Source organism: Lasiodiplodia theobromae (genome assembly GCF_012971845.1).
Source record: "Lasiodiplodia theobromae strain AM2As chromosome Unknown scaffold_16, whole genome shotgun sequence".
NCBI lineage: Eukaryota > Fungi > Ascomycota > Dothideomycetes > Botryosphaeriales > Botryosphaeriaceae > Lasiodiplodia > Lasiodiplodia theobromae.
This window is the reverse complement of record NW_023336366.1, coordinates 231,047-256,968: the sequence shown is the minus strand read 5'-3', so window position 1 is coordinate 256,968 and position 25,922 is coordinate 231,047. Positions and strand designations below refer to the sequence as shown.

At 56.8% G+C, this 25,922-nt stretch overlaps 9 protein-coding genes across 9 annotated transcripts; 3 read left to right on the top strand and 6 right to left on the bottom strand.

Moving 5' to 3' along the window:
- Positions 1–191: 191 nt before the first annotated feature.
- On the bottom strand, positions 192–2,022 carry LTHEOB_5740 (Hydroxyethylthiazole kinase; the record flags this gene model as incomplete). The annotated part of the gene is made up of 5 exons (XM_035514919.1): positions 192–954; positions 1,025–1,444; positions 1,495–1,630; positions 1,684–1,860; positions 1,917–2,022. 5 exons carry the CDS (start codon positions 2,020–2,022, stop codon positions 192–194), a joined length of 1,602 nt encoding a protein of 533 aa, XP_035373432.1.
- Positions 2,023–3,274: 1,252 nt separating this feature from the next.
- LTHEOB_5739 (Sodium phosphate) lies at positions 3,275–5,192 on the top strand (the record flags this gene model as incomplete). The annotated part of the gene is made up of 3 exons (XM_035514917.1): positions 3,275–3,353; positions 3,407–4,891; positions 4,948–5,192. 3 exons carry the CDS (start codon positions 3,275–3,277, stop codon positions 5,190–5,192), a joined length of 1,809 nt encoding a protein of 602 aa, XP_035373431.1.
- A 301-nt stretch (positions 5,193–5,493) lies between these two features.
- Positions 5,494–6,469, bottom strand: LTHEOB_5738 (Short-chain dehydrogenase/reductase SDR; the record flags this gene model as incomplete). Its single annotated transcript, XM_035514916.1, has 4 exons — positions 5,494–5,509; positions 5,564–5,843; positions 5,895–6,350; positions 6,412–6,469. The coding sequence occupies 4 exons, from the start codon at positions 6,467–6,469 to the stop codon at positions 5,494–5,496; spliced, it is 810 nt and encodes a 269-aa protein (XP_035373430.1).
- A 2,028-nt stretch (positions 6,470–8,497) lies between these two features.
- On the top strand, positions 8,498–9,717 carry LTHEOB_5737 (Actin monomer binding protein; the record flags this gene model as incomplete). The annotated part of the gene is made up of 4 exons (XM_035514915.1): positions 8,498–8,516; positions 8,589–9,175; positions 9,262–9,525; positions 9,604–9,717. The coding sequence occupies 4 exons, from the start codon at positions 8,498–8,500 to the stop codon at positions 9,715–9,717; spliced, it is 984 nt and encodes a 327-aa protein (XP_035373429.1).
- A 684-nt stretch (positions 9,718–10,401) lies between these two features.
- On the bottom strand, positions 10,402–11,898 carry LTHEOB_5736 (Succinate fumarate mitochondrial transporter; the record flags this gene model as incomplete). Its single annotated transcript, XM_035514914.1, has 6 exons — positions 10,402–10,567; positions 10,641–11,079; positions 11,143–11,338; positions 11,612–11,661; positions 11,723–11,770; positions 11,832–11,898. The coding sequence occupies 6 exons, from the start codon at positions 11,896–11,898 to the stop codon at positions 10,402–10,404; spliced, it is 966 nt and encodes a 321-aa protein (XP_035373428.1).
- Positions 11,899–14,964: 3,066 nt separating this feature from the next.
- Positions 14,965–19,373, bottom strand: LTHEOB_5735 (SEC7-like protein; the record flags this gene model as incomplete). The annotated part of the gene is made up of 4 exons (XM_035514913.1): positions 14,965–17,543; positions 17,624–17,974; positions 18,143–18,940; positions 19,010–19,373. The coding sequence occupies 4 exons, from the start codon at positions 19,371–19,373 to the stop codon at positions 14,965–14,967; spliced, it is 4,092 nt and encodes a 1,363-aa protein (XP_035373427.1).
- Positions 19,374–20,035: 662 nt separating this feature from the next.
- LTHEOB_5734 (Zinc carboxypeptidase) lies at positions 20,036–21,864 on the top strand (the record flags this gene model as incomplete). The annotated part of the gene is made up of 2 exons (XM_035514912.1): positions 20,036–20,440; positions 20,497–21,864. 2 exons carry the CDS (start codon positions 20,036–20,038, stop codon positions 21,862–21,864), a joined length of 1,773 nt encoding a protein of 590 aa, XP_035373426.1.
- An 860-nt stretch (positions 21,865–22,724) lies between these two features.
- On the bottom strand, positions 22,725–24,675 carry LTHEOB_5733 (Mucin 68d; the record flags this gene model as incomplete). The annotated part of the gene is made up of 2 exons (XM_035514911.1): positions 22,725–23,857; positions 24,009–24,675. 2 exons carry the CDS (start codon positions 24,673–24,675, stop codon positions 22,725–22,727), a joined length of 1,800 nt encoding a protein of 599 aa, XP_035373425.1.
- A 579-nt stretch (positions 24,676–25,254) lies between these two features.
- On the bottom strand, positions 25,255–25,784 carry LTHEOB_5732 (Integral membrane protein; the record flags this gene model as incomplete). Its single annotated transcript, XM_035514910.1, has 3 exons — positions 25,255–25,375; positions 25,427–25,726; positions 25,780–25,784. The coding sequence occupies 3 exons, from the start codon at positions 25,782–25,784 to the stop codon at positions 25,255–25,257; spliced, it is 426 nt and encodes a 141-aa protein (XP_035373424.1).
- Between the last annotated feature and the right edge of the window lie 138 nt (positions 25,785–25,922).

The window sequence follows — 25,922 nt, the reverse complement described above, 5'->3', positions numbered from 1 at the left end:
GAAGAATTGGGGCAGTGTACACTGGGCTTCTAGAGCCACATTCCATGTCGATATGATGTGCAAAGAGTGTTTCAGTAAGTAGATACTTAGAAGTAGATGGTACTGGGTTTGCGAGATACAGCTGCTTGCAAACTTTCTTCCAATTCTTTGCCCCTTGTTGGTTTCCTGGCAAAACTTTAGTATGTTGCCACTCAGTCAATATCCTCCACGTTGATTGTTTCAACCTTCGCCGCCTCCAACCACTGATAATCACCCTCACTCGTCTCCTTCTTAATGCGGTACAACTCGTCCAAAAACGCCGGCACGAACGTGCCAGGGCCCTTCACGTCCTCCCTCGCCGCGGCGCGCTCGGCCGCGATCTCGTACATCAGCACGGCCCCCAGCACAGCGACGAGCTTCTCGCCCTTGGCGGCGGCGAGGAAAGCGGCGATGGTGGTGCCGAGCGTGCAGCCGGAGCCGGTGATTGCGCCAAGGTACTCGTGGCCGTTGCGGATGGCGAAGGTGGTGCCGCCGTCCGACAGCACGTCCACGGCACCTGTCATGACGACGATATTCTTCTCGCGGCGCGCCAGCTCGTCGACCAGCTTGGCCTTCTCCTCGACGCTGCTCGTGCTCGGCGCGCTGTCCACGCCGCGCTGCTGCGGCAGGATGTCTTTCCCGCGCGGGTTGTTAGCGGCGAAGACGGTGGTGATTTCGTTCTCATTGCCCTTGATGACGTCGAAATAGCCGCCGGCGAGGAGCGACTTGACGGCATTGCGGCGCTGCTCGGTGGCGCCCGCGCCGACAGGGTCGAAGACGACGGGCCCTCCTACGTCATTGTAGGCGCGCAGTGCATGGTTGTAGTTTTGCAGGCCCTCAGGTGTGACCGTGCCCATATTAATGACGAGAGCACCACCCAGGCTTGCGAGGTCTTTTGCTTCAAGGCCGTTGTTGGACATGATAGGGGAGGCACCGCTGTTTTGTCTCTGTCAGCTCTTACTCCTGACTAGAACAAACGGCTGGAAGGCTGGATTGGAGCACTCACATGCACAACGCAACATTGGCAGCGAAGTTCTGCACCACGAGGTTCGTCATGTTGTGGCACAGAGGGTTCATCTTCGCAAGCGCTTCCACGACCGGTGGCACGCGCTCCTGAATCTCTTCATGAGAGCCGTGGTACAGCGGACGCTGCTGAATATCGAAAGGCGGCGGTGTCCTCACCAGCTCGCGGAGATTCTCGGCCGTGTCCTTGGGGTCTTCAGCACCGATAATGGCGCTAACAACGGCGATACCGTCGATAGCCTTGAACTTTGCGATGGACTGGTAGATGACACGCTGGCAATTGGCAGCATTGATGCCGCCGATGCAGACGGTCTTGATGTCGGCGATGTCCTCCTGCTCGCAAAGGGCGAGGAGAATGTCGCGCAGGCCAGCAGTGCCGATGATGGATTTGGTGTTTTCCTTCCTGTTTGCTTATCAGCCGCAGGCAATTGCATAGCTTGGAGGGCTAGTCACGTTGGAGTAGCGAAGATGGTTCCCAGACCCAGGTAGTCAGCACCTCCCTTCGCGGCTCTGATGGCCTCCTCGACTGAGGATGCCGTCACTCCGATGATTGCATTTTCACCCAGCAGCTGGCGAGCGGTGGCGAGGTCTGGCAGCTCGAGGCATCAGCAAAAGTGTCGGTCGAAGAGAAGGAAGACTGACCCATATCATCTTGGCCGATGTGGACGCCTTCGACGCCGGCGGCAAGGGCGACATCAACACGATCGTTGATCAGAAGGGGGACGTTGTATTCTTTGGTGACCTGGTGCAGCTTCTTCGCAGTCTCGACCAGGCTGGCCGTGTCGCTGGTTTTGTCCCGCAGTTGAACGATGGTCACACCTGCACACGAGTCTCATCAGGCGTGCGCCTCGCTCAAAGCAGGGTGATAGACGTACCGCCCTCAACGGCAGCCCTGACGACGGACACGAGGTCGCGGCCGCGTAGGATGGCCGGGGTGTTATCGGTGACGAGGTAAAGCGAGTAATCGACCTGGTCCTTCATCTCTACCACGGTAGTCCTTGCTCTTTCTGGGGATTCTGAGACTCGTGCTCGGCTTGGAACGGAAAGGGGACGCCCGTTGTTCGCCCGCCTTTTCCTCGGCGGGGCGCATTGAGACGATTGACTCAGGCCATGGCACAATGGCGTTGGCTAGTTGTCGTGGCCGGTGAGAGACCTATCCGAGCGGTCGAAGGCGGCCACATCAAAATACCTCGGCGGAAAAACGATCGTGCCCAGCGATTCTGCGACCAAAGTCGGCTGCCATGATAGAGCTAGCGGAAAGAAGAGACGTTTGGGCTCGGTCGGCCCCGGATCGATGCTGGGCTGACACAGCGGACGATACAAAACACCCCCAAACGGAAGCGACAACCTGCCACACGCCCAAAACAACTACCGAGCCGGCTCAGCTTCGGCATCCCCGACCACGGCACTTTGCTCTGCAGGTCGACCCAACGGGAAGATTCTCGACACCTTGTGCGACGGTCAAGCTGGTCAAGCCGGCGAAGCAACACTCCCAGAGATGCCATGGCCATCGACAAGAGTGCTGAAGACTGCATCCTTCCTGCAGCCCTGCAGGACTCACGCGACAGCATACTCGATTCCTCAACCTGGGACATGTAACCCACTAGTCGTCAGGCATACACGCAAGCGTTCGCCACCAGGATTGGCGACTCGGAACGCAATGCTCATGGATTCCCGGAATACGACTCCCTCCGCACGAGTAAGCTCCTCTACTTTCGCCCACGTGGGGAAGATGCCTTGATGCCTTACTGCTGTGCGGCACCCACGTGTAGACTATGAGAACGCTCATTGGGAGGCTCAAGCGTGCAGCCAACCTCCGCCAAGCGCTCCCTCCGCCGCAAGCCTCAGCCGCCAAGCGCCTTGTCCGCCAAGACTAGCCTCCGCCGAGAGCCACTTCCGCCAACGGCACTCCAAGATGTACTCCAGTGAGCGGATCTCGAGCCCGGTTTAGGTTCTCCAAGAAAGCCACAAGCGCACCCTCCAAGCCGGGAATCTCCTCGCCTGCTCTGCTCGGTGCGACTTGCTTTTTTTCTCACTAGTGGCACGCCTACGCGCGAAATATCAGACTTGAAGCTCGTCGAATCGAGTCGGAAAGATGGAAACGTGCTACAAACCTGTATGCACGTGGCGGTCGAAGCATTATCGTACATAAGACCTGTATCCTGCAGTCTTTCCCGAGTTCCTCAGCAGCCCGCTCCCTACCCCCTCCGAACCCACCTAGGTCTTAGTCAAGATGGTGCTCGAGCAATACACCTACGTCTTCGTCATCGGCACTTTGTTTGCCATGCTCGATGCCTACAACAACGGTGCCAGTAAGTATCTCGCTCTGATCTCCTCCCACTCATCATTCTGATTGAAGTGATAGACGATGTTGCCAATGCCTGGGCTACCAGTGTCTCGTCGAGATCCATCTCGTACAGACAAGCAATGATATTCGGTACCGTCTTCGAGATGCTAGGCGCCATCACCGTGGGCGCCCGCACTGCCGACACCATCAAGAACGGCATCATTCCCAACGACGCCTTCCGGGGTGACGCCGGCGTGCAGATGCTCGCCTTCACCTGCGCCCTCGCCGCCGCATCCTCATGGGTCATGTGGTGCACAAAACATTCGGCTCACGTCTCGTCGACCTACTCGCTCATTTCCGCCGTCGCTGGTGTTGGTGTCGCCACCGTCGGCGCTTCTGGAGTGCAATGGGGATGGAACAATGGCAAGGGTCTTGGTGCCATCTTCGCTGGTCTGGGCATGGCACCCGCTATTGCCGCTGGCTTCGGCGCGAGCATCTTCATGCTGATCAAGGTCGTCGTCCACATGCGCAAGAACCCCATGAAGTGGGCCGTTTACTCGTCGCCCTTCTGGTTCCTCGTCGCCGGCACCGTCTGCACGCTGTCCATCGTCTACAAGGGCTCGCCCAACCTCAAGCTGAACAAGAAGCCTGGCTGGTACGTGGCCGCCGTAACCATGGGCACAGGCTGCGGCGTCGCCCTAATGGCGGCCATCTTCTTCGTTCCCTTCCTGCACGCCAAGATCATCAAGAAGGACTACACTGTTAAGTGGTACATGTTCGTCCTGGGTCCTCTGCTGTTCAAGCGCCCTGCCCCCGCCGACGCCGACCAGGCCAAGGTCCCCAACTACGCTGTTGTCCAGCACGACGAGGATGATGAGCCCTCGACCCACGCCTCAAGCTCCAAGGCAGGCTCCGACAGTGGCGATGAGGCCATCATGACTGCTCCGGCCGGCGAGGTGAACGAGAAGCGGCTCGTCGCGACCGAGACTCGGCAGCCGACGTACAAGGAGTTGCAAGCGCAGGGCGATGAGCGACTGCACGCAAAGCTGCGCAAGAAGGGGGGCCCCATCGGTTGGGCAATGCGCACGCTGCACGAGAACCCCATGGGCCCTGGCCAGATTTACGAGTGGCACAACATGAAGATCATGGCGAAGCGCATTCCTGCCATGATTGTGTGTGGTGCCCTCTATGGTCTGCACTACGACATTCACGCGTCGCAGACGGGTGTTGAGGGCACGCCCGAGGGCAACCGCATGCAGCGCGTCTACGCCCACGCTGAAAAGTACCCCAACGAGGTTGAGCACACGTACTCGTTCGTGCAGGTTCTCACCGCATGCACCGCCTCGTTCGCCCACGGCGCCAACGATATCGGTAACTCTGTTGGCCCTTGGGCCGTCATCTACTCGGCCTGGAAGACTGGTGATGCTGCTGCGGCGAAGGCCCCTGTGCCGGTCTGGCAGCTTGCAGTTCTCTCGGCCACCATTTCCCTCGGCCTCATCACCTACGGTTACAACATCATGAAGGTCATGGGTAACAAGATCACTTACCACTCCCCCAGCAGAGGTATGTTTCCTCCACTCATGCTGTCATCTGTCAGTCAAACTAACAATCATCATCAGGTTGCTCCATGGAAATGGGCGCCGCCATCACCGTCCTCGTCTTCTCGCAGTACTCGCTGCCCGTGTCGACGTCCATGTGCATCACCGGTGCCACTGTCGGCGTCGGTCTCTGCAACGGCACCCTCAAGGCTGTCAACTTCCAGCGTGTTGGCCTGCTCGTCTTCTCCTGGATCATGACCATCCCCGTCGCCGGCACCATCGGCGGTGTGCTCATGGGTCTGTTCCTCAACGCGCCGCACTTTTAAAGAGGGATGTGGTGTTTTATTGTTTTTGCCGCATACTCTGGGATGGATTTTGGGTCGTTTGAATGGCGCAGTACTGAAAGATTCCCGCTTTGCATCGTCTTGGAGCCTTGATGTTGGTGTCCACGATTTAGAGCTTTATTTATTGTTGGGGTCATAACCTAGAATGGACAGGGTTATCGGAGTGGTTGGCTGTACAAAAAAGTTTCCTACGGTTAAGAAAACCGCAAATCATGAACCTACTTTACGACTATATCAACAATTCGTCTACTTCTACCGGCTTGTGATATCCCTCATGCTTTCATTAGTTGATGACATATCTGCGGGTGCATTAGCTAGGGCGGCGTTCATGATCAGTAAAGAATGATTCGTACCCTCCGTCAACAACCATGGCATGCCCTTGAACAAAGCTTGCCTTTGTAGAGCAAAGGAAAAGCGCAGCATCAGCGACTTCGGAGGGCTTTCCCATTCGCTTCATCGGGGCGATATCGATGGCCGGCTTCAGCCTTTCGGTAACCTCGGGAGTACTTGTAGTCATGGGCGTCTCTATGACTCCCGGGCAGATGCAGTTCACGCGGATGCCGTGTTCGGAGTAATCGATGGCATCGGAGCGGGTCATGGCAATGACGGCAGCCTTTGACGCACAGTATGCCGCTGACGGATGTCAGCATCGCACTTTACCACCTCTACTAATAAGAGTCTTACGAGCTTTGGGCCGTGCAACTACGCCGAGTTGGCTGGCAATGTTCACAATGCTGCCCCTTTGCGGCGCTCGCGATCCATCGTGGCTAGGTAGTGGCTCTTGGTTCAGCATGACTTTCAGCTGGGCCCTGGACGTAAGCCAGCATCCGCGATAGTTGACGTTGTTGATCTTGTCGAAATCTTCAATCGACATCTCAGTCGAGTTTTCGTTTTTGCCCAAGATGCCAGCAGAGTTGACGCAGTAATCGATGCGGTCAAAATGCTCGGCCACGTTGGCGATGAAAGAGTCGACGAACTTTTCGTCGGAGATGTCGCCTGCTTCTTCAAACAGATTCACAAAGGGGTTCTTCTCGACAACCTGAATGGCGGTCTCGCGAAGCGAGTCAGGGTTAAGGTCGGTGATGGCGAGGCTTGTGCAACCGGCCTCGACAAAGGCGAGAGCAGTCGCATTTCCGATACCTACCGGGGACTTTGCGTTAGCAGTCCATGTCTGGCTCTACGTTGAAAGGCAGGTATTCACCTGTCCCGCCTGCTCCAGTGACAACAGCAACGCCAGGGAAAAGGGTGCGTTGTGCCATGGTTCAGTTGAGGCGCTTCAGCCAAGGTACAGGAACGGCGAAGAAGAATCAGGCGTCAAAAAGTGGCGTGATAAGTAACAGAAGGCCATAACAAGCACTATGGCCTTGTTGGAGAGTAGGCTCAGAAGTGGAGGGGGGAATAGAGAGGGCTGTCATTTGTCAGGCTCCCGGCTCCGCTTTGCCCAATGATGACTCGTGCACGAACCCCCCCACAGTGCTCCTCGCCAACCTCAACCCACGACATGCTCTCTCCATCGCCCGAGCTCACCCCCGCTCGGGCACCACAGACGCTTACCAGCACACAAAGGACAATGGTCACGCGCGGAATGCCGATGCCACAATCCGATTGTCTTGCTGACCACGAAATATGGTGACAGCTGCATTGTCCGAGTCCTGTGTTTGCATTTCTTCTAGAGCCCCGGAGTGTGACAAGCGCAGCTCTTCTCTAGCAGCGTCTGCTGTGGCTCACCCACGGTATTTTCATTCTTCTTGTCCACTGTTGCAACGCCAAAAATAGCCCCTCTTTGCTGACGTCATCTATTCCTTCCGTTGAAGTGTTCCTGGCCTTGTGCTACCTGGTCCACCATCGACTTCGCTCACGCCATGAACCAGAAGCCATGGAAATCTGGGCAGGATATCGTCCCAACAGACGCAGCCGGACAAGATCCGCATTCAGCGACGTCGTGTGGCAAGCTTTCTGTGATCCGACAAGACATATCAATTCACATGCAACGTGGCTGCCTAGCCGATGCTTTCGCAACCCCGCCGCGTGTACTGTGCACCTGGGTGTTTGGAGTGGGTGGCACAGCGCGTACATTCCGCCGGCTCCCCTTGGGCCACTCTCGAGCCGTTTCAGCCTTGGCCCCGAAGCAACGAGACTCGGGACCACCGCTGCCAGGGACTTAGCGATCGAGGAATAATGTTTGCCATCTCACAAACCGCCCAGTCTAGAACCTCGACAGGAATGTAGCAGGAAGGACGCGCCTAACCTGCAATCTCCCTGCGAAAAACTTATCTTTGCCGACAGCCCTACCTACCCCACGCTCCTCTCCTCGCTCTTCCTCCTCTGCAGGGATCCCGAGTCAAGACCGAGTGTTGTGCATCAAGTAACCGCTTCCGGCAATCGCCCTCCTCTTTGAGCCCCAGCCCCATCTTCTTTGATAGCAGTGAGTGTTGACGACGCCATACCACAGCTCAATCTAACAGCCCACGACGAGCAGCAATGTGCTTCAACGACATCAAACACGCCTGCGGCGCACGGGTGCGCAGGCAGTCGCTTTCCTGTGCCTGCGCCACCAATAGCGGAGACCGGGAGTGCAGCCTGTCGTGCGGCACATGCTCAACTTGCTCTCCTCCGTCCATCAAGGAAGACCCGTCCTCTCCCTCGCCAACCGGCACCCCCAAAGAGGAGGATGAGGACATGGCGCTGGCGCACGCGGCACGGCTCATCCCCCTGCCAAATCACGAAGCAAAGGACGCGCGGAAGATGGCCAGGTACAGCTTCCCATGACAGGGATCGACTCTGCCGGGCATCCGCCGTGAAATCTTGGGGAGTCGACGGGACGGAAAATTGCATTTTGACGGGCTGGGGAATTTGACTGCGCAAGGGAATACCTATGGTTTTACGACAGCTCGCTGGGCGGGCATGAAGTTATGCATGGAGATTTAGAAAGTAGTTGCCGTTTATCTCGGTACCTTTACAGGTCGGCGACGGCCTTATCGAATAAATCTTACATTTACACTCTCGGATTCTCATTCAAGCTGGCAGGAGTGTAGTAAGCTTAGACTGCACAAACGAAGAGAAACAGGCGGTGCGCGTCGTTCAAGCCGAAGACATGGGTTGCTGTGGCTGCGGCGGAGGAGCAGCTCGCTCGCGTCAGTGCTGCCCCTCACCGACGACATCACCGCCCCCCGCTCATCAGGAGCTACCTTCCACATAAACAACGCCCAATTCCCCCAAGCAACCGCCCACATCGCCCGACCCCCCGGACCGCCAACAATTCCGACTGCGCATCCATCCCGCCCACCATGCAGTCCGGCATCACAGGTGCCCCTCACCACCACCGCTGTCCCTGCTGACCCCTCCGCTGACCACGTCCGCCGTTACGACAAAAAACAGCCTCCGCCGAGCTGCACACCGCCTTCGAGAAGCTCACGACCGACCCCTCCTCCCGCTTCCTCATCGCCAGCGTCTCGGGCGAAACCATCATCCCGCGCGAGTCCGTCGCCGCGCAATCCGACTTCTACTCGGACCTCTCGCAGCTCGCGCCGCACCTGACGCCCAACGAAGCCCTCTACATCCTCGTCCGGCAGTCTTCGGGCGATGAGTCGGCGCGCTTCGTGGCCGTGACGTACGTGCCGGACGCGGCGCCGGTGCGGCAGAAGACGCTGACGGCGTCGACGCGGCTGGCGCTGGTGCGGCAGTTGGGCGGCGAGAAGTTCGCCGAGACCTTCTTCGCGACGACGGCCGAGGAGCTGTCGGCCGAGGGCTGGAAGCGGCACGAGGCGCACGTCGCCGGCGCCGTGCCGCTGACCGAGGAGGAGCAGAACCTCGTCGACATCAAGGAGGCCGAGGCCCTCGAGAGCGGCGGCACCGGCGCCCGCCGCGTGCAGACCAGCGGCCACCTGAGCATGCAGGTGCAGGACGGCATCGTCGAGGCGCTGAAGAGCTTGCCCGAGAACGACGGGGCCAATTTGGTGCAGCTGGTATGTTGTTTTTGGCTCTACATCTGCACTAGCGGTGCTAGTAGGAGGGGTTGAGTGCTGATGTGCCGGCGAAATCACGCAAACAGGACATCGATGTGCCTAACGAGACTTTCCGCCTTGTCTCGACCACGACCGTTTCCGCTGCGGAGCTAGGCAGCTCCATCGCTCCTGACGCCCCTCGCTATTCTTTCTACCGCCACGACACCGCCCCCGACGGCTCGCGCCCCATCCTCTTCATCTACACTTGCCCGCCCACCTCCAAGGTCAAGGAACGCATGGTGTACGCCGCGTCGCGCGGTTTTGCCATTCATCTGGCCGAGAAGGAAGCCAGCCTCGAGATCCACAAGAGGGTAAGTTCCATGTTTTGTTTACCTGCTTGGTGGTACTCGGGAAAGGCCAGTCAGCTGACGGGGTTTCCCAATGTGTAGCTCGAATTCAGCAACCCGGACGAGATCGGTGCTACTACCATCGACGAGGAGTTTGCGCCTAAGGAGGAGAAGAAGACCGGTTTCTCCAAGCCCAAGAGGCCCGGCAGGCGCTAGAGAGAAGTAAGTCTGCCACAAAGGTGGTAAATGGAGAGGTGCGGATACGGCGGATTTCATAGGCACGATATAATTGGCATTTTGCACGGGATACCTGACAGCAGGGCTGTCACTTGTAGATATTAGATGACTCGAATATCTTCGCGGTACGGATGTATCAATGTTTGACAAAACAGCATGCTGAATTGGATGCGTTAGGGAATATGCTTGTATTTACTCATGATGATGATGGATAACAAGGCAGCGTCCTCCTTGACAGATGCCGTATACAGGCGAAACGAAAACGCGAAAAGAAAAGAGACCGTTCTCTAACGGATGCCCGCGAGGGCTGACTCAGACATGCGTGACCATACAAATAAGGAAGAACCCTTGAGAACGCCGTGACTGCAACAGGAAGAATATCCAAGTCGAAACAGTCCAAGCACACGACAACTACGCCCCAGCATCTCCATCATCCTCGCACCGTCCCAGGACCGGGAGCGGATTGCTCGTTCCCAAAACATCATCATATCTTCTGCGGAGTAGCCCTATAAGAAAAGAGAAAAAGAAAAGTTACGTCAACAATTCCGCCCGACAAAGTTTGTTTTTCTCAGAGGAGAGAGAGCCCCCAAAAAGGGGCATCTCCTCTTTTCCTCTTCCCAAACAAGAGCATAGAGAAATTTTGGGTTCTGTTGGCAATATATCTTACTCTTCATAGCGCCCGCCGGGCATCATCTCGCGACCCCTCTCCAGGACGCCCTTGAGGTATTCGTAAACGGTGAAAGTGACGGCTTGGCCGGGAGCAACACGCATGATACGCGGGGTGATACCCTTGTAGAAACTGCGCGTGCCTTCCTGCTTCCACATGTCCCTGTTTTGAAGGAAAAAAGGATCAGCAATCGCCCACTGAGGAGAAAAAGAGGGAGGGGGGAGGGGGAACTCACTTGGCAATCTTCATTATCCTGCCCATAGCCGTGTCGCCGGGCTCGGCGGGCGTCTTCTGCAGGCGAGTCTTGATGGTGTCGATGGGGGCGTTGCTGAGGGGCCCCATGGCACCGGAGATGAGGCCGATCGAGGCCGTCTGCCAGCCGGGCAGGTCCGTCTGGCCCTGCCACTTTTGCAGGCCGGCGCGCAGCTCCGTGTAGGCGGTGAAGTTGACGGCCTGGTTGGAGCCCTGGCGCAGCGCCGTCAGCGACACGCCGCGGTACAGCGCCGCCGCGCCTTCTTCCTTGACGACCGTGTAGAGGGCGTGCGCGGCGTTGCGGTACTTGGGCACGTCGAGCGGGTCCGCCATGCTGTGGTGCTGCGCCTGCAGCCGGATCTTGACAACTTCCATCGGCGTCACCACCGCCACTGCTTCCGTCACGCCTGCCGCGAGACCGGCTGTGTGGAAAAGAGAGAGTCAGTTCTGGAAGTTGCTTTGCGCAGAGAGGCGGGATTACTGACCCAAGAATGTTGCCTGGCCCGACACGGTACCGTCGCTCTTTGCGAGGAGTTGCTTGTACCATTCGTAACTCGTGAAGCGGATAGCCATCTTGGGCACGATACCCGTCAAGACAGCACCCAAGCCCTTGTACAGACCGAGAGGTGTTTCGCGCTTCACGATCTCAGCGCCGGTCGTGAGGAAACCGCGCGGTTTTGCCTAGAGTACGGCATCCGGGTTAGCATCCAGTTCACTGAAGTCTTATAGCTCAAGAGAGCAATGCTCGCGAGAGCAGGCACCGACACCCTCCGACCACATCCCCTACTCAGAAGTATCCTTTGTTTACGAGGATATACGCTCTTGGTGCGAAGGTGTGGTCGGTGGTTTGTCGGAGACCAGTTCTCGGAGCAGCCTCCTCTCACATGTGAAAGAAAGGCATTGAGGGCTGATTTGCGCAGCGAAACCCGAAAGAACACAAGAATCTTGACATACCCCGGGTGCTCTTGCTCTTCTCGAGAGTTGCATGCGGACTTTGATTGTGTCTGCCGGTCCCGTCAATCCCCAAGTTCGACCATCGGAGCATCTTTTCCAATGTAGACATACCGAGAGGATGGCAGGCAAGCGCCTCCATCATACCAGCTCCTCCACCGGCTGAAGATGGCAGTCAGCACTTTCTGGTCATGAACAAAAGCTTCGCGACGCTCCGGCATACCAATAAGATTCGTCGCGGCGGACGCGGGCTTCTTGTTGCCCGGTCCTCCCACAGTTTTTGCGGACATTGTTGCGGTTTGTCTGTTTCCTCTCGTAGATAGAGGTGGATTCGCGCGGAGCTGTTTGAGCTCGAAAAGGGTCGCAAAGGCGCAATTAAAGAAGCACTCAGGGACTCGCGAGGATAAAGTATGAGTCTTTTCTCCTTCCTCCTAATTCCGCTCGGGCGCCAGGCGTTCGTTCTTCCTCGGGTATAGCGGGGTGGTTCGCGCGTTCAAGCAAAAGGTGAATCACAAGCAACAACGCAAGAGGGTATATACACCAATGATAAAAGGTTGGAGGCAGAAAGTGAAGAGGAGTCACAAGCCGGGAGAGAGAAGCAGACGACAGCAAGCTCAAGTAAAAAAAAAGAAAGGGCCCGTCAAGCGCATTCTAAAGTTCAGCAGCGGCAGCAACCCTCATGACCCCTGCCCTAACCTTTAGACCGAGCTCCAATCCCATGGGCAGCAGCGCAGCGCCGCCACAGCGTGCTCCCTTGCCCCTCCACAGAGCCTCGGCCCATGACGCAGTAGCGGGCTGGACCGAACGAAACCGAGCCCAAGGATTAGCCTGCCGCACGCACGCAACGAACCTTACCGCATGCCCCCCCTGCTACCCCGGGAATCATCTGGCTTCTCGTGCCTTTCGGCGCGTCAGCTGTCAGGTAGCCGTGGCCAATGCAGCCGCAGCGCCAGCAGCAAGCAGCAGCGCGCAAGTCGTCACCTCGGCAGCTGCCAACCCTTGGCCTCCGTCAGCGCCTGTGCCTGAGGCATTGATTGACAGACTGCGGGGCACGGCCGACTGGCCCTTGTGTGGCGGGCGGTGGGAAGAGCAATGCTGGACGAGCGGAAGTAGGGAAAGAGAGATGGCGGGTTGGCAGAAAACCAAACGTTCGGCAGCGCAAGAGCTGGCCCAACCGCCCGCCTTGCCGAGTCGACAGTCTTCCGTCGCTCCGATCCATCATCCGTCACACAACGGTCCTCGCACCCACGAATGATTCTTTGTTCTCCCCCAGTTCGCCTCTGACATGAAGCCTACCGTTGTTTGGCTTTCTCTGCTACGGAATTTTGTCCGCGCGTTAGCCTTCCGCAAGCCTGCAGCAGGACAAAAAGCCATGCGTCGCACCTGCATCAGCCCGCGCTTTCCTCCTGTTCTGACACTGACATGTGAAGATGACGTTTGGGGGGCATCTTGAGATCAGATGGACGCGCGCGCCGCGTGTGTGACCAACAACGTCAAAAAACGCTCTCTCTCTCCCTAATGCAGTAGCTAGCCGCTAACCAAAGCCGCGAACGCACGTGCATTTCCTTCGGCCCCGGATCCTCCCCGCATGAACAAAAATCGCGGACAGGAAAGAATGACAGAAGAAGCAAGAGAAAGTCCGGGGAAACAAAACCCGCACCCGCGTTCCCCCATCCCGACTTGCTCCGGGATGTGTACATAGCGGGAACAGCCTCGACGATAATATACCGGAGATTGGAAACTCGTAAGCTCCAGCTCACGGAGAAAAAGGCGGAGATTCTGCGTGCGCCAAAAAAAGATTAGATAGCCGACCCGAAGATGACTCGAAAAATGGCCGCCCCGTGGTGGTGGCTGAGCTAAAGTGGTTCGTAGCTGGTCGTGTGCTTTGCATGCGTGCCCTCCCACCTGCCAGCTCATCCGCCCATACGTCCGTACCTTCTCTCCTCGCTCGCACATGGAGAACCCAGTTACCGAGAAGTGCCGAAGAGCATGCCGGTCGGGGGTCAAGTAAGGCGTTTTTTGAGCGCGTATATAAGATTGCAAGCCTCGTCAGTGCTTCTCTTCCACTCCCGATTCGTCTCAGCCTCTCTGTCTGCACTACTGCGAGGATCAATGCGGGAAAGACGCCCCAGCGTGACAAGCGTCCGGTTGATATTCTATCCCTTCACCTAATTTGGGTGAGGATGGGTGTCTGCCTACTCCACAAATGTCCATGGCCGCTTACCACCACCACAACCTATGTCTGTAGGACCCCATCGCCATGCCACCATGCCACCGCCCCTTGCCAAAAACAACGATCAACACCAAGGCCCCGGAAAAAGGTGCAAAGGTATATATCTTTCGTCTTCCCTGACTGCGTCTTCGGAACGAGGAAAAGAAAAGAAACGTAAACAAGCAAAGACACAAGGAAATAAAAAGAACTAGGAAAAAGCAAAGGTACCAACATGCCCATCATTGCCAATCAACATAGGAAATAATCAACCGATACCGTAACCAACGAGGAAGCTCGAAAAAGATGACGGTGTAGAAGAGAGGTCCAGAGATATGGATTCGGTGCATGCTCGCTTGCCGTTTCAAGCCTTGCCGCTGCTAGTTTCTCGTCCTTCATCCGTAGGAGTAGAACGAGAGCAGGGAAACGAGCCATGTAATCGTTGGGCCAGAGCGGACTGGCCCACGTTACAGAGAAGGTAGGTGAGTGTCAGGAAACAAAAAAGTCAAGGAAAAAGATCAAAAAGGTAACACCCCAGCCCCAAACGCTCTGCCGCTGTGATTAAAATGCGAATGATGAAGATGAGGAAGGAAGATGAGGACAAAGTGGGAATCACCTTCCCTGTTGATTAAACCGATTCCGATGCCAACACCTTCGAAGCTTGCGCAAGTACCGGGGAGTATGGTAACGTTCATGAAAGAAGAGAAGAGGAAACTTTTGGATGAGGTATAAATCGCCATTACAAAGATGATTTGTGCTGAGCGCCACCGTATCCCCCGCACGCCAACCATGTTTGATGCAGTTGAGGCACCTCAGACAAACTGAAGAAGCTCTGAAAAAGACCAAGGAAAAAAAAAGGGAAAAACCGGGCGAAGACGATCCGATTGGAAGATGGGGTACTCGTTTGAAACACAACAAGGCCCGCTGAACAACAGGAAGAGTAGATGGTAAACAAGGAGATGTTGAGTGAATGTCGAGAATTTTGTCTTAGTTGAGACAGCGGGCCGATTTGAAGGGTAAAAATAATACGGCCCCTGAATTACCGTAGCAGTACAGGTTGCTTTGTTTCTGGGTATCTATGTAGAAGAAGAACCGAACACGTCATTGCGGCAGACTCCTCATTGAGAAAAAAAGGGAAAAGAGAAGATCAAGCCTCCACGGCCTGCGGCTGAACATTCTTGTGCAGACCGCCTGCGTGGGCTTCCTCATCATCACCAGCTGATTCTTTGTCAGCCTTGGTCGCACTGTCCCGTGTCGTCGTGGGCGAGAGGTCCTCGGGTTCAGAAGCAAGACCCGAGTCGGCCATTTCCTCGCTCAGGCGACCGTTGTTCCATTGCACGTCTTTCGGCAGAGGCTTCAATCCCAGACCCTCCTCTATCTCCCCCTCCTCCAGAGTAGGACCAGGACCCGAGGTCAGGTTCCTGATGGTACGAGAACTTTCCGAGGTCGTCGAAGCAGCACGACCTCTGCCTCGGATTGTGGCATCGTCGTCACCAGCCGCCGAAGCGCTCAGCTTGCTGCCCTCGTCATTTGTCGACTTACGCAGCCTCAAGCGCTCCTCTGCCGACAGGTTCTGCCACTCTGCACCGAACGTGACAACAGAAGCCTTCTTTCCATGAACAGTGAAGCTTTGGTGAGTACGCGGAAGAACCTCTGGGCTCGAGGGTCCACTGAGGTCGTCGGACTTGATGCTAGAGCCAGATTCCTTGCCCTTGCCGCTCCGTCGGTGTCCGCTACCACTATGCGTGTCGCGAAGGGTGCGGTGAAGACTGCGGCGAACCTTGCTGCGTGACTCGGGGCTGCCAGGAGCAGGTCGCTCAGCATTCTCGCCTGAAGGAGTCGAAGGGCGGCCGTCCAGATTCATCTCAGTCGGATTGTGCTCCGCGTCAGAAATGCTTGGGCGGCGGTGCCGCGAGCCAGCATCTGATTCATCAACGGACTCTGTCATGTCGCCGACAGTAGACACTGACGGCCGATGATCAAGTCCTGGACGGCTGGAAGTCGTAGACTCGGCCCAAGAGTCTCTGTTAGAAGGTCCAAACTCCATGGGAGGAATCTCCCAGCCTGCAGGTGGCGAGCCAGGGCTTGGTTGAGTTGTCTCTGGAGGAGTTGCAAAGACTTCATTTTCATTAGCATCAGAGCCAGCGGTGTCAGGCCTGCCACTCATAGAGGGTGATCTTGGTGAACGAGGTCGAGTCGTTGAGCCGCTAGCTTTAGATCCCAGACGGACGAGTCCACTAAGTCGTGAAGACTTAGGGCCCTGCACTGTAGAAGGAGACGAGGCGGCAGAGGGAAGGGCCGGAACGGGCGGGATCGGATCAATCTCCTTTACCCTTGACTTCGCTTCCTCGGCATTCTTCTTCTCCTCGTCCATGTCCATGATGAGAATGTCTCGATGGGCCTTCATGCGGACGATTTCGATGCGGATCCACTTCAACTTCGCTGCCATGCGGCCTGCTGCGTGCATGACATGTTCTCTGGTCCTCGGTTGAATAGGGGCCATAACCTGCAAGTGACGGGCATCCCTCAGGCGGCTATCCAGTTGCTTCACCGCAGCACCCAGCCGATCGTCAGCTTCCTCAACCTTCCGCTGGACGTTTTCCCTTCGAGCTTTTGCGATTTGCTGAGCAAGCTGATTGTCGATCTTTCCGCTCGAGACCGTGACCTGCCCTGTAGGACCCTGGATAGACTTGGTGGACTGCGAAGACTCCAGACGTCTTATGGCCCGATTTCGCTGGCCGTCGTAGCTTCCACCGATCAGGCCGCGTGGCCTTATTCCAGCTGTCTCGAATGCCGCAGTATAGTTCAACTTCGCCAGCCAGTCATTCATATCCACCTCGTCATCAGCCAAAAACACTTCCTCCGCTCCGCCTTTGGCGAAGATGACGAAGGCGTACTTGTGCTTCCTGTAGCTCGAGTCCAAGGCTGCGACACATTGGTCCATGGGGATTGCGTAGTCAGGCTTGAACTCTTCAACGGGTGGCCTAAACACCACGGGATTTCCAGCACCACCAGCCTTTTCGTGCGAGTCGTGTTGATGAATCAAGCCTTTAGCCCAACTAGCGTTCTTGAAGAAAGACAAGCTGGAGCGTGTGAGAACCGCTCCCCATTCCTGCCACGGTGATCTTGCTGCCTTCTTCTTCGTGTCTTTTCGCCACAAGATGCCAACTTTGGTCACAGGCATCTCAACTACACCAGCCTGGGCACCATCCGGGTTTTCTATTGTCGAAGGAGACATGAAAGCTTCCGGACGAGAACGAGCGGAGACGATCTGAATAACGCCGTATTTTGCAAAAGTTCTGTGCAGAGCCTTCAGGTCTATGCATTGTGCCGTTCCCTTGTAGCTGTAAGGATCCTCGAATTGCATTACGTCCTTGATCGGCGGTCGGAGAATGTCCAGCTTATTTTCGAAAATGATCGTATACGGATCAACCGGTTCCTTCTGTGCTTTCTTCACCGGATCTTGAACAGCGTTCTTGATGATCTTGGTCTTTTTGCTCCGTCTATTTGCCAGACTCCGCAGATCGACCTCATCGTCGATGTGAATGAATTGTGTGTAAACGATGTTGTCGTAAATTGTAGCCAGGACATCTTCGTTTACTTCGGAAGCGTTGCCGCCGTTGCAGTTCTTGATGTAGTCAGGCTTCTGCATTTTCCGCTTGTTGTTGGGGTTGAAGAAGTCCGAGTTCAAGAGCACAATGGAGAAGGAGATGAAATAGGCTTCCTCTGCAGGGCATTAGTGGCTTCGTTGCATCTTTCGAGGCGTACAAAATGAAAGAGTAAAAAGATAATGAAAGCAACCTTACCAGGCGAGACAAATATGCCAGGGTTGCACTCATGGTAGCGATCGGCGAATCCCTGAAGGACTCGATCAATCTGTTGAGTTTCCTTTGGCAGTTCCACTTCCATCAGCAGTTTCCTCAAAGCCATATCGATAGGATCCCCGAAAAACATGAATCTTCGCATGTAACTTCGCAGAACCGCCAACGAGAACTCATCCCCATGCTTGGCAACGATGCTTGCTATCAGGCTTCGATCGATGTTCTCTTCTAGGCGTTCGAGGTATCTTCCAGGGGTTTCGCCTTCCTCTCTTGTAGGTACCACCAAAGTTTCTCGGCTAATGTTCAACGACGTCGAATGCGATCCTCGTCCTGACGCTATAACACCTGGTGAGCCACGGCGTGGTGAATTGGATTCCGTATTCTGTCTAAAGCGGTTTCCAAGATGGAACAGATTGCTGAAGCTTGCTCTCCCAGTTGTCGACGTCGAAAGCCGTCCATCTTGCCCCTGGGGCGGAGTGGGAGGTGGGTCATCGTCGGACTTACCCCCAACTGAGCCCATGGTAGAAGAGCGATTTCGGAGTCCAACTTTCGCTGGAGGCGCTAAAGAATGCGAGGATCGCGCCGAACGCGCTGAGTTTGTCGAGTCATTTCTCAAAAGGTTGGGTTCTGCGTGGGATGCACCGTTGACAGCGGACGAAAGCGCGGAGTGTGATGAAGGTTGTGAGGGGTGACTGCTTCCATCGGTGTTTGATCGATGTACGGCGGTCAAAGGAGGACTATAGGTTCCGTCGGGGGAATGATGGGGGGAATTGACGCTGACGCCGCTGGTAGACGCGCGCGGGGTAGCGGGAGCTGTGTCTGGGAACTCTGGAGGGGCGGGTATCCTAACGGGCAAAGGAAATAGGGATTTGCGGTTCGACTCCTTGTTTCTCCTGGGCAATCTGAAGATGGTGGAATGCGACGTTAGCAAAGGCCGCTTGTTTGTCGCAAGCTGGACGTGGTCGTTCGAGCTCGCGTCGGACCGTGACGAGTCTGACAGTCTCCCTCCCAGCGCAGTCTGCGATCCGGCATTCGAATGCCCGTTCTCGGGAGTCGCTTCACGGGCTCGCGATACGGAGAGGCGCGCGGGATCCTCCTGGCTTGGCCGTGCCTCCATCAATCCTCCCAAACTTGGACGCGCGTGCTCGGCGCTGCGCTTATGTTCCGACGACTTCCGCGGAGACGAATCGATGTTGGGCTCGAAGGATAGGCGGCGCCTGAAGGTGGGGAATTTCGTCTTCTTCTTGGGCGGCGGGTTTGGAGGAGGCTCCATGGTCGGTGCGGTCGTAATGATTGCGGGAGCTGCGAAGGGGCGCGAGTTAGCTTGGTGAGCCTCACGTGTGCGCGGATGCCCTGGCGCTCCAAAATTACCTGCGGGCATGGCGGGCACCGGAGGAGCGTCGCGGGCGGCGGCCATCAGGGCGTGTTCTTTCGCCTTCTGGGACAGCTGCGGGTCTGAGGCGTGACGAAACCTCAACATACTGAAGCGGCGCGTCTGCGCGTTGTGTTCTTGGATGGGCGGCGAGGGCGGCGGCTCGCCAGCCCAGGAAACCCGCGGATCGAAGTGGGACGGGCGCGTGCCATCGCTTGACTGGATGCCGCGGTTGGGGGCGAGGTCGACGGCGGACTGGGCGCGCGACGCCTGCTCACGCTTGAATATGCTGGAAGGGTCGAGGGTGCTGCGGCGCTTGAGGTCCTTTTCGCTCCTCCCCGGGCGTAAGCCTCGCAGCGGCATGGCTCTGGGTTGGGCGGGCGTGGGCGCGGGCGGTCAAGTCGGCATTGGCGACGGTTCGTTTGGCATTGGGGACGGTGGGTGGTGGTGCTGGGACGAGTAGGGGCCGTGGGGATCGCAGGCAGGAAACCAGGGGACCGCGTGGGATTGCGATGCTTTGGCCGGTGGGCCCCGTAGGGCTGGCAGAGCGCTGAACCGGTGATGCAACGGATGCTACGCGGCCTGCGCTCCAGGGGCCAGAAGATGGGACCGGGCCGGCACCGCCACGGCAATAACGGACGACGAGCTCGGGGCGGGCGCGTTGGTGTTGGGCGTTTTGGCGGTCCCTAAGGAGCTGGTTACGGAGTCGGAGTCGCTGAGCGCAGCGAGGGCGACGGCGCAAGTGTTGGGCGCTCCAGCAAACTCGCGGCTGGTTTGCGACGCCTGTACGGGCGCGGCCAAGGTTGCTGTGGCTGGCCCCCAGCGACGCATGCCGCGCTTCCAATGACCCGGCACGCCAAGCCTGAGTCTGAAGCAGGCTCCACTTGGGCGACTGCCTGACTGCCGCAGCTCGCAGCTAGCCGGCCCGCCTACGCCCGCGGTGGATCAACGACATTCTTACGTACAGTCGAGCTGCAGCTCAAGCACGCGCTCGCACCCGCAGTCCGCACCATCCGGAGCCCGCCATGCGCGTCCACGTCTTCGAGCAAGCCGCCCTGCTATTTCTGTGCGCACCTGCGCTTACCGCTGCCGGGCCCTCCCGTTTCGATCAGTGTTGCACCTCGCCGCTCAACCAGCCCGACTCCCGACCTTCATGGCGTAAGCTCTCCGATCGCGTTTTGACGGCGCTTTGGGGCCCGCCCAACACCCCGTCCGCCCACGGCGCTGCCGCGCTCGACGCCAATGCCAGAGGCGGCCGGGTGGCGCCGCCGGGCAAGCTGCTGGCTCGCTATGGCGACGACATGGTGCTGCGCTTCAACGTGAGCACCGAGTACGAGGCCCGCAAGCTCGCCGACGCCGCGAACACGCTGTTCCTCGACGTGTGGGAGTTCAATGAGAACTGGGTCGACATCCGGGTAGCAAAGGACGTGGTGAGCGCTGCAATGCCGTCTTCTGGAGCCCCGACGTCTGATTTATCTTTTCGTAGGTGCCTTCGCTGCTTGGGCTGTTGCCTGCCTCGCTCCAAGATGCCCATGCGCCGCTGATGCGCGACCACGACCTCGCCCAGGCCATCTTCGACTCGTATCCCGCGACGAACCCTGATTCCATACCGTCCCGTGAGCCGTTTTCGCACTCGTTACGCTCTTCGCAGAATGCGCAGACCAATCTCTTTTTCCGCGACTACCAGCCGCTCTCCGTCATTATGCCGTGGCTGCGCCTCATGGAATCTCTCTTCACAACACACGCGAGGCTTATCAACATTGGCATCTCCTACGAAGGCCGCGACATTCCTGCGCTCAAGGTAGGCGTCCATCCCACCAACAGGGACCAGGACAGCGGGCCGCGCAAGACGATTCTCGTCACCGGCGGCTCCCATGCTCGCGAATGGATCAGCGTGAGCACCGTAAACTACCTTGCATACTCGATGATCACATCTTACGGCAAGTCGGCTACAACCACTGCCCTGTTGGAAGCTTTCGACTGGGTTTTCGTTCCGACCTTGAACCCGGATGGTTATGTCTACACGTGGGAGACGGACCGACTGTGGCGCAAGAACAGGCAGATGACCTCCCTCCGTTTCTGCCAAGGCATCGACCTTGACCGCTCCTATGACTTCCATTGGGATGGCGAGTTTACCAGGAACAATCCCTGCTCAGAGAGCTATGCTGGAGACGAGCCATTTGAGGGAGTTGAGGCCAAACGTTTCGCGGATTGGGCCAAGAATGAAACGGATCAGAACAATGTCCAGTTCGTGGCATTTCTCGATCTCCACTCCTATTCAGAACAGATTCTGTACCCATACTCGTACTCGTGCGCCGACCAGCCGCCTACTCTTGAAGATCTGGAGGAAGTTGCCCTTGGTCTTGCTAAAGCCATCCGTGTCTCTAAGGGCGGCCACTCGTATAAGGCGACATCTGCATGCGAGGGCAATGTTGCATACACGGGCAAGAACAAAGATCACAAGACATACCTTCCGCGCATGGAGACAGGTGGTGGCAGTGCCCTCGACTATTTCTACCACCAGCTCGGTATCAAGTACTCGTATCAGATTAAGCTACGTGACACAGGTAGCTACGGTTTCCTCCTTCCCAAGCAGAACATCGTACCAACGGGCAAGGAAGTTTTGGGTTCTATCTACTACCTCGGACACTACTTGCTGGGCGATATCGGCCTCATGGAGGAAGATGAAGAGACGAGCTTGGCGCCTGAGGATACAGTCACTACTCAACCCTCTGTCCAGATGGTTACGCTTGACGAGGAAAGCGAAGAAGAAGAACTGGAGGTGGAATTCCTTGATGACTTCGCCGACGATGACGCAACCGAGTGGGAGTTGAGGCGTCGTAGGAGACGTTAAAACCCCTTCATTGTATATGTTTGTCTATTCTTTCTCCCTTCACTAATACACCCCCCATGAACGTTGCTCATGAAGTTGGCACGAACCTGGGTCCTTAATGAATGTCACTTGGCGTCTATCACTTGTACGAAACCGGTTGCATCGTCCCTTGTTTTCAAACGCTAGGAGCTTCCATGTATGTAAACTACGACACAACAAGGACAATTCCAAAAACTCGACCAAAGAAACCCCCTCTCCTCTCCTCAGTGCACTGCGAGATCGCTGACGAGAAGTTGACTTGGCAAAATAAGCATAAAATATAAGAAGCGAGAGGCTATGCAACCTTGACGCGCCTCTAAAGAAGCAATGAATTCTTTTGCCAATCTCTCGCAAACGGACACCAAGAATGGTTGCATAGGTAATGGAACAAGGCTAAATCACAAGAGGATAATAGCACCGGCTGGATCAATTATCCCTTTCATTCCACGGCTAACTACTTTCATACGGCATTCCATCCTCTAGCCAGACCAGCAGATTTTGTTTTAATTTGATCACCACCGATACTGGCACGCAACAAGAGACTGGAACAGAGCACTTTCTATGGACCTTATCTCCAGTGTGAAAATCGCCTAAATGAAAAGGCGTAGTCAAGATACTGGAGTTCGCCCTGCCTGCAATGTTCCCCAGAATCCAACACAACTTCCTTACCCGCAGCCATATCCTGATTCTGAACACATGCCCATATCAGTCATCAACCCTTTTGCCCGTATTATCATGCATGTCTAGTCATCCGTCATCGTAAAGCTCGTAAAGTCGTACCCCCTCGCTAACCGAAACCCTTTCTATCCATCCCTTAAATCACACGCCGCGCGCATAGCAGCTCAAACCTCAAAGGCCTCGCAGTGGCTCTCGCAGCGGGCGTGCAAGCAGTCGAGCTTGCTGCAGACGTGGTTCTCGTAGTGGGTATAGCACTGGCAGCGGCAGCACTTCCAGCGGTGGATGCCCCGCTGCGCCACGCCGGCGGCCAGGAGGATCGGGCGTTCGTACGTCACCTTGGCCGGGTGCCTGACGCGCTCGCTGCCGACCGGCGCTTGCTGCTGCTTGTACCTCTGGTTCTTCTTCTGCAGCAGCAGCTCGTCGTCGTCGTCGGTTTCCTCCCCGTCGGCGGCGTCCTCCAAGAGGCTCTGCACCGTGCCGCCGCCGCCGCTACCGCCGCCGCTGCTGGCGCTGCGACCGCCGCCATGGCCATGGTTGTCATCGTTGCCCTGACTACGCGGAATGGGCGGCATCGAGATCGGCGTGGTGATGTCGCCGGCGCCGGGGTGGAGGAGCTCCGGGGCTTCCGGCGCAGGCGGCAGCGGAAGCGAATTTTGAGCCAGAACGGGCGATCGCGGGCCCAGGTCGAGCACGGAGGCAGCGGTGCGCAGGACCTCCTCGGTGGCGGCACGGATTTCGGTGTCGGTCTGTGGCTGCTTACGAGACGTGATGCGGCGCAGTGTCTCGAGGAGTGCGTTCTCGGCCGCGACGGCGTTGTGGTGGAAATCGGCGTCGTCGCCATCCTCATCACCCCGGACGATCTTGTTCTTACCGCCGCCGCCGTTGCCGGTGGCGTCTGTGAGGTTCGTGGTGTTCAGCTTCAGGGTGGGGATCTTGCTCTTCGTCGAGGGCTTCTTCTTGAGCTTGGAGACGCGCGGTACGTCAGAGTGGGGGGTGGAGCCGGTAGAGCCGGACTTCTCGTTGGCTATGGCCAAGCGGCTTTCGCTAGTAGAGGTAGCTGTCTCGTTCGGCGGCTCCATGCGCTCATGTGGAAGGAGAGGGGCCTCCTGGTTCTTGAAAGAGGCTTTGGGGGAGTCCTCGAGCGGGGACACCGGGCTGTCCCTAATCCTGTTCCCGTTGTCGCGGTGGGGCGAGACCGGAGAAGGTGTACGGAGCTTTGCCTGAGCCCTAGCGATGCTACGGTAGGTGAGATCACCAATGCGAGGGTTAGGATCATTGTACTCGGGAAGGTGGATTGCTACGTCTTCCGTGAGAGATATATCCACAATGGAGTTTGGAAGCCGGACGGTGAAGCAAGGTAAATGGGGGAAGACAGATGCTGGAACGGTGGTTATCTTTATCCCACCGTGTTTGGAATGCATTCCTGACGAAAAGAGCGTTGTACTTACTATCTTCCTCATTGTCAAGAGCCGAGCCAATCGACTTGCGACGCTCGCTGCTGTTCTCCTTCCTAGTGTCAGACAAAGTGAATTCACTGTTACTGGACAATGGCGAGACCTCCATAAGGGAAAGGTCATCGCTGCGCTCCTCGTAGGCATCCTTGGTGAGCGGTGACATGGAGAGATCCTTCCTCTGGTGTCCATTCGCAGCTACGACCGTGTTATTCTCGCTGGACAACGCGTCATGTGGCAAAGCAGGGTAGGTTGTGGCCGACTCTTTCTCGTTGCGCGACTTAGTCGTGGTGGTAGGTCCAAGGCCAATAGGTTCCAGCTGGCGGCGCTCCTGACGACGAGCATTAGCACGGGATTGAGCAGACTCAACGACTTCGCCCTTGTTGTCATTGCTACTTTCACCAGAAGGCGATGGTGTGGTTGAAGAGGTGTAGCTGTCGATGCTCGATCTTTTCTTCTGCAGCTTCCTGGGCATACGGGCACTTGGAGAACGAGAGGCAGGACGGGCAACGGGCTGCGGGGGAGAACGGCTGTCAGTGCTGTTGCTTTGATCTTTCTTGTTGCGAGAACCGTCGGAGGCGGAGTCTGAGGTGTCGGCCGTGTCAGACGATTTGCGGCGTCCACGGAGGAGCCTGTGACGAAGACCAGGTGGTTTGTCCGCCATGGCTTGGGAAGGACGGCGGGCAGTAGTGCGACGTTGAGGTTGGGTGGCGCGTGGAACCAGATGTAGTTTTTGCCGGTAGCGACTAGTTTAGAGGAACATGACGAGGTGAAGAGGAGTAGAGGGAGAGCGAACGAGAGGGACCGCAGGTTATGCATGTTTGGCTAGCGCGAAGCGAGGATTTGCCGAACAGTGAAGGTGAGGTTGCGGGGACGGGCAGGCGGGTGTTATACTAGCAATGACGGAGAACCAGCGCAGAGCTCCAAGGCGAGCGCCTGGCAACACATGAACCCGCAAAAGCGAAGGACGGAACTCAAAGAACCTTTCTGAATGCAGCCTGTATTCCCAAGTCCTCTGTGTAAGTGCAGTGACTCGCTACTTAGAATGTTTAGCCCGGAGGCTTTCTCGCGGCGGAGAACCCAAAATGAACCCCATTCTATCACATTCTATAGACACGGTCAGCCACGGGATACTTTGAATGAGACGGTGTGGCTGCACGCACAAGACTCTAAGCATTTCCCGAGAAACACCTGCTGGGCACTCCACTGGTAGCAACCTTAAGTAAGATGAAGATTCGGCCTATCAAAGGGCGCCTTGAATGGCAAACGAGGAGAGGATGAGGACCAAGGTATTAATCAGACCCCAGACGAAAGGAATCCACGTCGACATGTTGTAGTAGCCGGCGCTGTACACGCCACCTAGTCTATAGAGAAAGTCAGTTCCGCGATTTTCATGGCAGACGAAGCATACTAACAGCCCTCCAACAATACTGCCAGCTATGACGGCTTCAATACCGCCTATCACACAGAAAATAACGGGAATGATCCAGATGACTTTCCAATTGCGCCACTGGACAGCAATGGCATAGCCTGAGGTGGCAACATGGACAGCACCGTAGAAGATCAGAGTCCACAGCAAGGTGAAGCGCCACACATCGCCAGGATCATAGAGGTAGTAAGCCTGGTGGCCGCGAACGGGGAATGGCCAATAGAGCGATGGGAAGGGGGGCGTCTCATAATCGCTCGGGGCGGCGTTGGTCATGCGATAGACGAAGCTGGCGGCCAGGTGTTAGTGCTGGGCTTGGGGAAGCAGCAACATCGGACTCACCTCATGTTGAGCCCGCTGTGCGCCTCACATGGCGCAGTTGAATGTCTGGAGCCAAGGACTGACGTCGGGAGCGTTGTCGGCTCGGCCCTATTGCCGCTGGCCCCTGCGCCCTACCCGGCGAGTGCTGATGCCTCGGCTCGTGC